The sequence below is a fragment of the Nycticebus coucang genome, chromosome 19, assembly GCF_027406575.1.
Source record: "Nycticebus coucang isolate mNycCou1 chromosome 19, mNycCou1.pri, whole genome shotgun sequence".
Lineage (NCBI taxonomy): Eukaryota > Metazoa > Chordata > Mammalia > Primates > Lorisidae > Nycticebus > Nycticebus coucang.
In genome coordinates, this window is record NC_069798.1 from 52,763,527 (window position 1) to 52,778,294 (window position 14,768).

Below are 14,768 nucleotides of genomic sequence, written 5' to 3' on the forward strand. Positions count from 1 at the left end.
TTCTGACATCTCAGCCAGTTGTTTATGAATGGGATCTTCAATCACATCTGCCGTATCTTTTCTTGGGGGGGTTGATCTATTCTGGTTATTCATGTTACCAGAGTTTTTCCGCTGATTCCGCCCCATGGTTTACTCCCTTTGGTTTTTCCCCTGGGGTTTTATCGAGGGCCCGTACAGTGTTGTGGCCTGAGAAACTGGGGCCCTGTCTGGTGTGGTGGAGCAAAGTGGTTCTGTCTTGTTTTCAGCTGGTTTCTGTTCGATCCTATTGCAACTTCTACTCTGGCTTGAAGTCTCAGCTGTGTGAAAAAATCAGCAATTAAGTCACCCCGCCTGCCCACCTCTGGCCCCAGTTGGAAAAGGAGAATCAAACCTTCCTACAATCGCACACCCAGGGCACCACCTGAAAAGTCCTCAGTCTATTTGCCCAGTTCAAAAGGTCCGAATCAACTGTCTCAATCGGCACTTGTCTCAGGTGGAAGGGTTCAAGAGGTCTCTGGGAACTGGATCACAGGGGCCTGGTGACTCCTCTGAGACAGCTCACCCCAGTGCAGCGTGGAATCAGGAGGAGCCACCCCGCAAACAGAGCAGTCTGGGAAGGTTGACGTCTCCTTCCCCACTTTGCCCCTCCGTCGGACCCAGTCACTGGTATCTCTGCAGATGGCTAACCCAGTTGCCTGCAGTGAACAGACACTCCAGGGGTTTGCACCTGCCTGAATCGCGAGGAAGTCTGCCAGGCCCCCGCAGACTGCCGCTATCTAGCAGGAGGAGATGGGGCCTGACATCTTTGAGTGTTTGATGCAGGTGATGGGAAGGAGGTGTTCACTCAGGCTTAGCCCCGTCCCTGATGGATGCTGCTAACAGAACAGAACAGAACAGACAACTTTGTGAGGTTCTGTCTCTGTTCCTGTCATCGCCTACAGGAGACGGGCTGTTTTGAGTTCAAACGTCTTTGCTGCTGGAGAATTGCGTCTGAACACCTCTCTGGGTCGGCCCCGCCCTGGAGGCTTCTGGGTTTGTGAGCCGTGACACCGGTGGCCTCCTCTGGTTGCCCAGGGAGACAGGGGGTGTGGCCTCAGAATATCCAGAAGTGAGCGTTCTGCCGTTAAAGAAAAAACGGCTGTTGATCTACCTCCAGGGAACTGCTGCTCTAGTGTGGGCACTCAGGCGACCCTTTTCTCCTCTGTCCCGCGCCCCAGAGTCAGGACTGAGCGGCCGCAGTTTGTGCTGGGTCCACACCCCTTAAGAGATCCCCCAAGAATCAGAACTCTTGGGGGATGGGCCCCCAGACCCGGATTGGGAGTGGGGCGGGGGGAAGCTAGAGTTTCATTCAGTTTCACGCAATACTACGGTCCGGGGAGGGCTCCTGCACTGCACCGCAGGGAAGTGCCGCCAAGGCTTGATTTCCCCTCAGCGGAGTGCCCTCTCCTTGCTCACGTGTCCCAGAGTCAGCGCTGACCTGACGCAGCTCAGGCACTGTGCACTCCCCTCGAGAAATCACCCAAGGAGCCGAACTCCGGAGGGATAGGCCCTCAGACCCCGAGTGAGAGTAGGGGCTCTCAGCTCTCAGCGGGGAGGCCAGAGTCTTATTCAGTCTTGTGCCCGGGGAGGGCTCCTGCACTGCACCGCAGGGAAGTGCCGCCAAGGCTTGATTTCCCCTCAGCGGAGTGCCCTCTCCTCGCTCACGTATCCCAGAGTCAGCGCTGACCTCACGCAGCTCAGGCACTGTGCACTCCCCTCGAGAAATCACCCAAGGAGCCGAACTCCTGGGGGATAGGCCCTCAGACCCCGAGTGAGAGTAGGGGCTCTCAGCTCTCAGCGGGGAGGCCAGAGTCTTATTCAGTCTTGGGCCCCGTATGCCCGGGGAGAGTTGGTGCACTGCACCGCAGGGAAGTGCCGCGAGGCGTGACTCCCCCTCAGCCCGGTGCCCTCTCCTCACTCGCGGGCCTCAGAGTCAATGCTACCAGTCGCAACTCGGGGACTGTCCACTCCCCTTGAGAAATCACCCAAGGATCCGAAGTCCTGGGGGACAGGCCTCCAGACCTCAGTGGGCGGGAGGGGAGCGCCGGGGATTCCGGGTTGCCGGCAAAGGATTCCCAAAGTTTTATTCAGCCCTATGTCCGGCAGGAGAACGCCACGGCACCCCAGTAGGGGAGGTAGGTCCAGTTTTTAGAAGGTCTTTCCCGTGGAGTGTAGTGGGAGGGCCTTTAATTACTGCCCGCTTGTTAAATTGTGGGGCTCCAGAGCCGGTCTCATGGGGGAGGGGGACTCCCGTCCGCTTGGTGGTGGATTTTGTACCTTTTGTTTGCGTCCTTGTGATCACAACTTGCCTCAGCGGTGTTGATGTGCGTTCTTCAGCCTTCTCTCTTGGTGAGGCTCAAGTCCACCAGGATACTTACTAAATTCCTGTCCCTTAACTCTCCTTCTGGACGGGAGCCTTTGTTGAAAGCTGGCTTCAGTCCGCCATCTTGTCTCCCTCCTCTGGAATCTATTTTCGAACTTCTTGATTCATCTATCCCAGTGGTTCTCAACCTTCCTAACGACTCAGCCCTTTAATATAGTTCCTGTGGGTCGCAACCCACAGGTTGAGAACCACTGATCTATCCATTCATGAATTAATATTGTATATTGTGTTGTTTTAACTTCTATAGCTTTAATTCTTTTTAATAGCTAATAGGACTGGAGGCTGGTCTCCATTCTTTCTTGGACTTTGCTTGGCTATTACTGTAGTGCTAATGTTATATACTCTTAAATATTATCACAAATTATGTTGAATTCAGCTAGGATTTGTTCTCACTTCAAGGCTCTACGCAAGCAACTTCAGTATTTTCTTTAAAGAAAAATAAAATAAAAACTGAGGAATTGAGGAATGAGAAATTACTCATTCCCCCTGGGGAGATTTCCTGCGGAGTATAGGATGGACTTTTATCAAATATTGAAAGTAGTAGAAAGAACAATTCTGCTAGGAATTATTAATATAAGACGGTTTTTAGTCCTAGCTTTATCACTTACTGGACACATGACCTTGAGCAGTTGATAAAACCCTTATTTGTATCTGTTTCCTGTCCATTGAATAGAGTAATACCTGTCTATCTATCTCCTACAAGTGAGTCAAAAGGTCATATAAGATAATGATCGTAAAGCAGCTTTGTAAACTTTGATGTGCTTTACAAATGGAAGGCCTGATAAGGTCAGTAGGTTTTGTTGCTGGTGGAATTATAGGGACTAGGCCAGGCACTGTGGTGGGAGGCCAGAAATTACTTTAAAAAAAAGTTAGCCAAATGGTGCTCGCTTCGGCAGCACATATATTAAAATTGGAACGATACAGAGAAGATTAGCATGGCCCCTGCGCAAGGATGACACGCAAATTCGTGAAGCGTTCCATATTAAAAACAAAAAAAAATTAGCCAAATGTAGTAGTGCTTCCTGGTAGTATCAGCTCCTCAGGAGGCTGAGTCAGGAGATTCATTTGAGCCTAGTTTGAAGTTGCAGTGAGCTTTGATTGCACCACTGCACTCCAGCCTAGGAGACAGAGTAAAACTCTGCCTCTCAAAAAAAGAAAAAAAAATTATAGGGACTTGACTTTTGCATATGAGAAATATCAAATAGTAAAAGTGAGTCTGTTAACTTCTATTATAATATTTTAGAACACTGATGAAGTAAAGCAAGGTAATTCCCTTATTAATGGTAGTTACTTTGATGTCAGAGTTTATTGTCAGAAATGTTGTTCCTGGACATAGAAATAGAACAGGACAAAAAAGCCTGAATTCCAGAACTTGATTCTTTATTACTTATTTGCCATTCTTTGATAGAGTACTTCTTTCCTCTGGATAAGAAAGTCTAGGGATTGCTATCCCTGCATGGAGGAGCACTCTAGCCTCACTTGTCACAGTCTGTTTATAGAGAGGTTGCACATAGCTGGGGCCAAGTTTGTTTTCCTTATGTGAGGTGACCATGCTCCAAGGCTCACTGACAAACTATCTTCATTTGAAGGAGCAAACTTTAAAAGCCAGATTTGGGACATGTGGCTCTCGGCTGTAATCCTAGCACTCTGGGAGGCAGAGGTGGGTGGATTGCCTGAGGTCACAGGTTAGGCACCAGCCTGAGCCGGGCGTTGTGGCGGGCGCCTGTAGTCCTGGCTACTTGGGAGGCTGAGGCAAGAGAATTGCTTAAGTCCAAGAATTTGAGGTTGCTGGGAGCTGTGATGTCATGGCACTCAACCGAGGGTGACAAAGTGAGACTCTGTCTCAAAATAAATAAATAAAAAAAAAAAAATATATATATATGTGTATATATAAAACTTTTTTTTTTTTTTTTTAGTAATTTGAAATGTGACTCTATCTCATTTAATTTACAACAACGTGGAGTGAATCATGCATTCTTACCCTTTGTAGGTATTTGATGCTGGAGACTACTCCTTGTTGTGTTCGGGTCCTAGTGAGAATGGACAGACCTGGACTGGAGGGGACTTTGTATCAGCAGATAAAGTAATCATTTGGACCGAGAATGGACAAAGTTATATTTACAAGCTACCTGCGAGGTATGCAATAAATAATAAATTAGGGCTTTGATCAGATATAAAACATTCAGAATTGGGGATGAAATTATGAAAATATATGTAGTGTAAATATTTAATTTAGATAAAAACTTCCAGACTTGTTAAATTAAATTTGTATAGCCAATTTAACTTTTAAGTGCAAAAATTAGTTGGATTTTTAGTTGAAGGAGGATGTTTTTATAACATTATTACTAAATATGTTTAATATTAATCTTTAGCACTAAAAATACCTTTTTTGGTCATTGTCAAAAATCTTTGTCACAAGGAACGATAAAATATATAATGTCAATATTTTAATTAAATGTTGTATTTTTTCCCATTTTCAGTTGCCTTCCAGCTAGTGATTCATTCCGCAGTGATGTGGGAAAAGCAGTTGAAAATTTAATTCCTCCGGTACAATATAGCCTGTTGGCTCGAAAAGATAAAGAGGTAAAATTCTTCAGGTATCATTTATAATTGATGGCTACATTGAAAAATTTCACAACTGTATTTATTCATGTCTTTTGGTAGGTAAACATTTGAAAGATTCAGTACAATTCAAGGCATTGCATTAGATATTATGAAACATTTTGATATAGTCAATTATAAGCACATTTCAGAACTTACTTATTTAAAAACATATTATATACCTTTAAAAGTAGCATTCACCTTTCTCAAAGAGTACTAGTGAGCATATGCTGATTGCATACTGGAATTGACTTGTTAGCAACATTCCTGTTGGTGGTCTGAATTTATTTTATACATTCTGAAGCAGTTATAAACATAGTGACAGATGTAATTTTACCAGGGCAAAGACAATTATGTAATAATGCTGACTTAAAATAGTTCATTATTTGAACAGGCATTGCAGTATCTCCCCAAAATCATGTACCAATTTAAATCATTTGATGTTAGAAATTAAGAACAAAATATTTTTTCTCTATAAAAACAAAAACTTTTTTTTTTTATCATTTCTGTAAACCTGCTTAATATACATTTAAAGTTGAAATGTGACAGCATCTATTACTAGGTTTTAACTCTGTCTGGAGCAGTAAAGAAAAGTGCTTTGGTTTTGAAAGTGAAGTTTTCTTTATTAATGTTCTATGTTTCCACATCTTCATTGTTCTGAATACTGTGTCCCATCTTTATGTGGAGGAATGTGAAAGGAGGAGAATTGTTTTCACGAATATTTTGAATACACAGAACTTACATGTCAGTGTACAATTGAGATCCTCGGAGCATGCTCTTTATTCTCTTTACTTAAACTTCCACTTAACTGCCCTTCAACTTATAGAGTCAATTCTAGTTAACCTAAGCAATAATGACTTGTATAAAAAAAAAGTGAAACAAAACAAAATTATGTATGTCATTTTTCTCTAAATATCAGCTCCCTGACATATTTTAAATTTAAAAATATATATTATATGGGGTAAGCTGTATTGAAAGGTAGAATACTAGTTATTACAGTTGTTTATTGTATTTATTTTTTATTATATCAGATAAATATGAGGGTACAAACAATTAGTTTACATTATTTGTGTGTGGTTGACCTTTCACCCAGTGGGTACATTGGGTGAGAGCACACCAGTGCCCCTCCCGTTATTATAGTTGTTGTGCAAAATCTCCCTTCAATAATTTTTAGACTTTATGTAAAAATCAGTTGATTATGCTTTATATATAGTTTCCATTGGCTAGCTTTTCATGAAACAACTAATACCAAATTATTTGTTCACTGTAATTGTCAAAACTGAAAGCTACTTATTACTGCTTTTCAGGCTAAGATTCTATACTTAAATATTTCAGTATTTGTGAATTAATCCTGTAAACTTTAATATTAGGAGTCCACTACTATTTACTATTATTATTTTTTTTTAATTTTTATTTATTCATTTATTTTTTTGAGACAGAGCCTCAAGCTGTGACCCTAGGTAGAGTGCTATAGCATCACGGCTCACAGCAACCTCCAACTCCTGGGCTCAAGCAATTCTCCTGCCTCCGCCTCCCAGCTAGCTGGGACTATAGGCGCCTGCCACAATGCCCGGCTATTTTTTGGTTGCAACCAGCATTGTTGTTTGGCGGGCCTGGGCTGGATTCGAACCCGCCAGCTCAGGTGTATGTGGCTAGTGCCTTAGCTTTTTGAGCCACAGGCGCCAAGCCATTACTTTTTATTTTTATTTTTATTTTATTATTTTTTTGAGACAGAGTCTCACTTTGAAGCCCTTAGTAGAGTGCCATGACGTCATAGCTCACTGCAACCTCAAACTCTTGGGCTCAAGTGATCCTTTGCCTCAGCTCCCGAGTAGCTGGGACTACAGGCAACTGCCATGGTGTCTGCCACAATGCCTGGCTATTTGTTTATTTTGGTTTTTTGCACTTTTGGCCATGGCCAGGCTTGAACCTGCCACCCCCGGTATATGGGACTAGCATCCTACTCCTTGAGCTACAGGAGCTGCCCTGTGCACAGCTATGTACACAGCTATGATTTAATTAAGTAAATTATATTGTTCTGACTCGTTTTTATAAAGCAGAGAAAAAGTATAAATACTAATTTTAGGGAAAGACTATAAATATAGTTTTTCTTTGAATGTTTAACATACTCGATTTGAGCATTAGTTTACATGTATGTTAATACTATAAATTACATTAAAATATTGAATAATTATACTATAAACACATTTTCAACTTGGCTACTAAGGCAAATTACCTATTATCTTTATTTGAAAAAACATTAATGTGTGAGAAATTTTGATTAAAATTGTAGCTAAAGATATTTGAATACTTTTTTTTTGGCAGTTGCTAATTTGTCCTCCTGTTACTCGGTTCTTCTATGGATGCAGGGAGTATTCTCATAAATTATTAATTCAGGGTGATTCTTCTGGAAGATTGAATATTTGGGACATATCAGATACACCTGATACACAGGAAGGTGATGAAGGTAAGACAATGATGTGTAGCAATTTCTTTTTTTTTTGAACCTGCCACCCGGCATATGGGGCCAGCGCCCTACTCCTTTGAGCCACAAGCGCTACCCTACGTGTGCAATTTCTTAATTCTTTTAATTTAACATTTTAAATACTAAGCACTGAATAACGAATTTATAATGTACATATATCATTTTCTTCTAAGAATTATATTTGATTGCAGTTTTTATTTTTGACATATTACTGAATTAACCAACATTATTTTAACGTTTTAATTTTTTTAACATGCACCAATGTTTTCTTTTATACCAAAACCTGCAGAGTTGAAAATGACAACTTCTATAAGTTTACAAGAGGCATTTGATAAACTGATTCCTCGTCCTGCTGGAATTATAGATCAGTTGAGTGTGATTCCTAACAGTAATGAACCTCTTAAAGTAACCGCAAGTGTGTACATACCAGCACACGGAAGACTTGTTTGTGGCCGTGAGGATGGAAGCATAGTTATTGTACCTGCCACACAGACGGCCATAGTACAGCTGTTGCAAGGGGAACACATGCTCAGAAGAGGTATGCCAAAGATCTACACGTCAAAAGTGTTTTGAGAACTCTGTAACTCTGATAATGTATCTGCTAGTTGTTTTTTATAAGCAAAATGAAGCAGTGTAGTTATTAGTGTGCTGTGTAGTTGATAGAGTTTAATGTGCAAATAATAAAATATCCAATGCCATAGATTTAAAATATCCATAGAATTAATGCCAGGTAATGATTATAGATAAAGAAGTATCCAGTTTGGGGCGGCGCCTGTGGCTCAGTGAGTAGGGCGCCAGCCCCATATGGCGAGGGTGGCGGGTTCAACCCAGCCCCGGCCAAACTGCAACCAAAAAATAGCCGGGCGTTGTGGCGGGCGCCTGTAGTCCCAGCTGCTCGGGAGGCTGAGGCAAGAGAATCGCGTAAGCCCAAGAGTTAAGAGGTTGCTGTGAGCAACCGTGCCGTGTGATGCCACGGCACTCTACCCGAGGGCAGTACAGTGAGACTCTGTCTCTACAAAAAAAAAAAAAAAAGAAGTATCCAGTTTTATTTCTTGCTATATGTTAATATGAATAGTTCCATCTGTTATTAGTTATTGCTATGGATTACTGAATGATTACTATGTTACCAGCAATACTGATAGTCTTCTAGAACAGTGCCACTAGTAGAAATTTAATACGAATCACGTATGTAGCCAAATATATAATTTTCTAATAGCCATGTTAAAAAGGGAAAAGAGGGTGGCGCCTGTGGCTCAGTGAGTACAGTGCTGGCCCCATATACCGAGGGTGGCGGGTTCAAACCTGCCCTGGCCAAACTGCAAAAAAAATAGCCGGGCATTGTGGCGGGCGCCTGTAGTCCCAGCTACTCTGGAGGCTGAGGCAAGAGAATCGTGTAAGCCCCAGAGCTGGAGGTTGCTGTGAGCTGTGACACTCCGGCACTCTACCAAAGGTGACAAAGTGAGATTTTGTCTCTAAAAAAAGTAAAAAAGGGAAATGAAACAACTGAAATTAACAATATTAATATATACTATATAACACAATATAGCAAAACTGTTTTCCTTTTGGCTTATAATCAATATGAAAATTAATAATGGAATACTTTGCATTTTTTGAGCTAAGTCTTTAAAATTTCAAAACTTTTAAAGTTATAGCAAATAAGAATCTGGAATAGCCCCATTTCAAATGTTCAGTAGTCTTCTATGGCTAGTAGCAACTGTACTGGATAGAGTAGTTTTAGAAGATAAAGTGGAAAGCCTTTCTTTGATAAATTACAGCTATTCTGAAAATTCATGTTTGCTTTTACTTGTTGAAACTTGGTAAGTCTTTAATTTTTCTATTTTAAATCCCAAACCTCATTTACAGGTTGGCCACCTCACAGAACGCTCCGTGGTCATCGGAACAAAGTCACATGTTTGCTGTATCCTCATCAGGTCTCCGCTCGGTATGATCAAAGATATCTGATATCTGGAGGTGTGGATTTTTCGGTCATAATTTGGGACATATTTTCTGGAGAAATGAAACATATCTTCTGTGTTCATGGTGGCGAGATTACTCAACTTCTAGTTCCACCTGAAAACTGTAGTGTAAGTTGATTTATCTAAAAGATTATTTGACCTTGGTAGAGCCAGGTTATGTTATTATCTGGCCTATACGTGGAATCTGAGTAACTTAAAGAAAATGTAACAATTATTAACAAAACTCTTTCAATTTTAAAACTATATTAATAGTAACATATAATAGTTATGATCATTTACTATTGGACCCATAGAAATAGAAGATGGATTAGTGTTTTTTTCTGTTATTCCAAATGCTATGGCTTTTTTTTTTTTATTAAATCATAGCTGTGTACATTAATGCAATCATGAGGCACCATACACTGGTTTTATAGACCATTTGACATATTTTCATCACACTGGTTAACACAGCCTTCCTGGCATTTTCTTAGTTATTGTGTTAAGACACTTACATTCTACATTTAGTAAGTTTCACATGTACCTTTGTAAGATGCACTGTGGGTGTGGTCCCACCAATTACCCTCCCTCTGCCTATCCTCCCCCCTCCCAGTGGTATGGCTTCTTACTGAAATGTAGCAGCAGTTTAGAAAATGTTTACTGAATGAAGTTTCAATTATATGTTTTAAAATAATTTAAATATCTCCAGAGACTTTCTACAATGTCATTATTTTTGGATCCATCTAAGCAAAAATACAATGAATGTATACTTTGATAAAGGTAAAATACTTTTCAATACTTGGCAATAGAGGTTGTTTAAATAAAAAATTATAGGGTGGTGCCTGTGGCTCAGTGAGCAGGGCGCTGACCCCATATACTGAGGGTTGCAGGTTCAAACTCAGCCCCGGCCAAACTGCAACAAAAAAATAACGGGGTGTTGTGGCGGGCACCTGTAGTCCCAGCTACTCGGGAGGCTGAGGCAAGAGAATTACCTAAGCCCAGGAGTTGGAGGTTGCTGTGAGCTGTGACATAACGGCACTCTACCGATGGTGACAAAGTAAGACTCTGTCTCTAAAAAAAAAAAAGATTGTTGTGACAAGGGAGAGAAATTGTAACAGTACTGTTCATGATTTTGGAAAATTTTGTGCATACTTTTGTGGAAGTAGATTGCTTTGTGATGTGTTGTAAGTTAGGCCACAATGTCAAAAGAATAACTAATCCATTTAGAAACATGAAGTTTTAGGAGGGCTTAGGATTGGTAACTGATGGATCCAATTATTTCTTTTACTGTCTTTAATCATGGAATTTTTTCATATGATTAGCCACCTTTGTGTGCAAAATCTCCTAAGACTCAACATACGTGTGTTCACACACAAACACAGTGTCTTCTCGTACACATATTTCATGCTTACCATAATCCATTCAGTGGCACCGATTTGGTCTTCTGAAATTGACAACAGTCTTACTTGTATATTATGAGATGTCTCGTTTTGAAATACAAGAGATTTTCCTTGGCTTTTTTGCTTACTTAATGCTCTGGTTAATATATTTATCAGCTGTGTTTTGCCAGTGTTATATATTTTATTTGATTTGATATTGGTGGCTTTGAACAAAACTCTAGTACTAATGTCTCATTATTTTTCTTGCCAAAAATTCAGGTCCTTAATTTTTTCCTTTCTTTTTTATTCCTTTATTTTCCTTTCCTCCAATTTGGTTGTTTCTTATCTTAATCAATGTGAAAAATTGCTGTGTATTTATGGAAATAACTAAAATTTTAAGCCACATTTTAGCAAAACAGATATCACTATGATTACACACATAAGTTAAAGTGTTGTTACAACCCCTGTACTAAATTTCTTTTTATGGTAGTTACATTCTGTAATGAGACATGAGAACTTTCATCTCTGAGTGCACATTTGGTGAATTATCTAATATTTCAATGCCAAAATTGATTATTTAAATATTTTTTTACCAGTTTAGAACAGGAATTTGTGATTTGATTGACACTTATTTTTTGATTCTAATTTAATTTTTTCAAGACAGCATCTCACTCTGTTGTCCTGGGCTAGAGTGCCGTGGTGTCAGCCTATGTCACAGCAGCCTCAAACTTCTGGGTTCAAGCAATCCTCCTGCCACCGTTCCTGAGGAGCTGGGACTACAGGCACATGCTACCATGCCCTGCTAATTTCTCTGTTACTTTGAGAGACAGGGTCCCCCTGTTGCTCAGGCTAATCTCCAACTTTGAGAGCTCAGTGATCCTCCCACTTTGCCTGCCCAGACTGTTAGAATTACAGGTGTGAGCTACCCATCCTGACCGCTGTTTTTCATTTTTTAAAGGAATTTAATTTCATATTATTTTCTAAACAAGTAAAAGATCATTTAGGAAAAATGCTTTGAAATTGGATTTTAATTCATTGAATAGTCTGGTTAACTGATATTTGATAGAGATTATTTTAAAGAATTGAAATGTAAGAAAATTAAAACTTTTCTGAAAGTTACTCTTGAGAAATCAAACATTGAAGTAATTTAGTATTGTGTCATGCCAAAACATTATTGGGAACAATTGAGAAAGCTTTTTTGAGATTATTTACTCTGTGTTAAGTAATATGTTTAAGTGTTTTGAGAAATATAAACTTATGATTTTTAGAAGAGGGATAAGGCAAGTATTTAAGTAAGCCTGCTACAGAGAAGATTACAGATAGCAAAGGAGAGGTACTGAAAGTATTTGGTGGATGATGGTAGGAACATATCATAAATGTTCAGAGAAATTAGGCGCTTCGGTTAAGTACCAAAGAGAGCTGTGAGATTTGAATAACCGAATATTGACTTTGTGAGGGGTACTGGATTGGGGTTTTGAGATCTCTACTATTAGGTTATTTGCCTCACCTCCTATTCTTTAACAGTATAGAATATAGAGAAAAAATATTCAGACTGAGTTTCTCTTTTCTTTTTGATGATATGGTTTCATAATTGAAAATTTGTTGTAGATGCATATGAAAAAAACCAAAATGAAGGGCGGTGCTTTGGCTCAAAGGAGTAGGGCACTGGTCCCATATACCAGAGGTGGCAGGTTCAAACCCCGCCTGGCCAAAAAAAAAAAACCAACAAAAAAAACAAAATAAAACATTTATTTGAAGTGAAACTGTTCACTTGAAGAGTAAATACATTGTATAGTATAAGATAAAGTCCTATACCATTTTTGTCATTCCTAGTTGTGTTTGTTTTTAAATGAGGGTTTAGGGCCTTATATTTTGCTATTCAGATGTGATAGTGTTTATCTAATTTAGCAGGATTCAAATTTAAAGTGGAAACTTTACATTATTAGTAAATTAGATTGCCACTTCAACTATTCATATAGAAGACTTTGTAGAAAGGTCTTCTTAAAACAGCTAAAATTTTAACTGGCTAATTACATTTTTATCTGTACTTAGACTATTTACTATATTTAAGGCATATTTTACAAATAGGGAGTGAGGTACATAGTGTAAACTGCAAAAAGTATTAAAAGGTCATTAATGAAAAGCAACTCTCCCTTTCATTCCTATTCTCCAGCTCTGCGCTTCCCTTACTCTGTGTGTGATATCTTACTCATTCTTTAGAGATTTTCTACACTATAATATTTTAATACTTTAGAACTATAGAATTTTAATTGTCTTATTCTACTAAGAAATGTAAGCTATAAAAAATATTTCTTGCAGTAAACCAGGCATATGATTGATACAAATGAAAACTCAGTGTAGTATTTCTTATTTATAGAATGGTAGTGATGTCTTGCGTGGAGCTGTCTATATTTTCTCAGCTGATTTTCCATTATAGCAGATGGTTGGATTTAGAAGTACGGCCTGTGGCATGGAGCACTTGCATGTATAATACACTATCGTGGCTTTTCTTGCATTCAAAAAACATAAATTCATAAATTATGGATACATGTGTAGGTAGTAAAATTATTAAAACTTAACCAGAAAGATAGGTGCCTGTTGAGGCATGTTGTGTGCCAAATGTCCAGGTCCCACCCTGGGAGCAGGGTCTGCTAAGACCTGTGGAAACTGGCAGCAATTGACTGAAGAAATATAGTTAGAAATGACGGTAAAGAAAGAGACATGAGGCGTAGAGTAGAATTAAAGGTGGAAGCTCAGGGGTCCATTGCTGGTTTATGGGCTTCTGGCAGTGGCACCAAGTGTTTGCTCCACTCTGATTTTATTGAAGTCTATTTGTCCAGAGGGTAAGATGAGGGAGGGAACTCTTTGCCAGCAGTTTCTGAGTGAGCATATCAGCTCCTATTGTAATTATTATTAACCTTAAGCATAGCCTTCAGAAATCTGAAATCTGAGTCTTGCATTGGGAGAGCCTCTTGCTTGAGATCACACACAGATTTTTAGGGAGGTGTTAAACTCCACTACTTCTCTGTGGAGTAAAACGCCACCGCCATTAAATCGGTGGGAGGGAGGCATTTTCCTCACATCACCACCACAGAGGATCTTCCTCTGTGATAAGGGATATAAGCTCTTCTGCCCGTATCTCAGGGCTCGAGCTACTCCCTTGATCTCTGCCCCAGGTAAATGCAAATCTCCACAATGGGTATCCGCTTTGCCTGTTTAATGGGCAGGAAATGCCCTGGAAGATGTATCTTTTCCTAAGACTTGCCACAGTCTCTTCTATGGGCATTATTCTCCTCAGAGTGCTCACAGACCTACCAGGGTGTTTGTAAGCTGTATCCCCAACAGGCTAGAATTTCAGAAAAGGCAGGAAGCTTGTTAGCAATGGCTAGCTTAAATGTAAACAAGCTGACTTTTCTTTGTTCTGACTCACTCAGCTTACTTTTTAATTTTCCTCTTTTTCTAGGGGTGCTTTCCCTTGCCAACAATGGGGTCTTTGGTCCCCTTTCTCCCAGCAGGTGCCAAATTCAAATTTTGCTTTGCTTTGGGGAGTGAGGAGAATGGGTATAGAAGGAGCAGAAAATGTGACTTCTTTAAGTGTCATGTTTTATGTATTTAATATTTATTTCCATTAGTTTCATTACTTATTGCCAGAGTTATTTTTCTGTTGTTGGAACTATTCAGAACAGAATTTTTGGAAAATGTTTTAAAATAAATTGTTTACCAATAACATGTTTCTGCCTGGGAGCATATAGGCTAAGTTCTTTAATGTGTTAGCAAAAAAAATGATTACTTTTCATTTATTGCATCTTATTAAACTTTTTTTATTATTAAATCATAGCTGTGTACATTAATGCGATCATGGGGCACCATACACTGGTTTTATAGACCGTTTGACACATTTTCATCACACTGGTTAACATAGTCTTCCTGGCATTTTCTTAGTTGTTGTG

The 14,768-nt window shown here is 39.7% G+C and overlaps 1 protein-coding gene and 1 non-coding gene across 5 annotated transcripts in view; both read left to right on the top strand.

The window, feature by feature from the left end:
• WDR7 (WD repeat domain 7) overlaps positions 1-14,768 on the top strand; it is a 401,067-nt gene that overhangs the window by 59,912 nt on the left and 326,387 nt on the right. For all 4 annotated transcript variants that reach the window (XM_053571628.1, XM_053571626.1, XM_053571629.1 and 1 more), the window contains 5 exons: positions 4,392-4,537; positions 4,882-4,984; positions 7,328-7,469; positions 7,777-8,025; positions 9,351-9,571. In XM_053571628.1, coding sequence (XP_053427603.1) covers positions 4,392-4,537; positions 4,882-4,984; positions 7,328-7,469; positions 7,777-8,025; positions 9,351-9,571 — 861 coding nt within the window. The remainder of the gene's footprint in view (positions 1-4,391; positions 4,538-4,881; positions 4,985-7,327; positions 7,470-7,776; positions 8,026-9,350; positions 9,572-14,768) is intronic.
• Positions 3,282-3,388, top strand: LOC128572136 (U6 spliceosomal RNA). Its single transcript, XR_008376049.1, has one exon. It is a non-coding gene; the product is annotated as a U6 spliceosomal RNA (small nuclear RNA).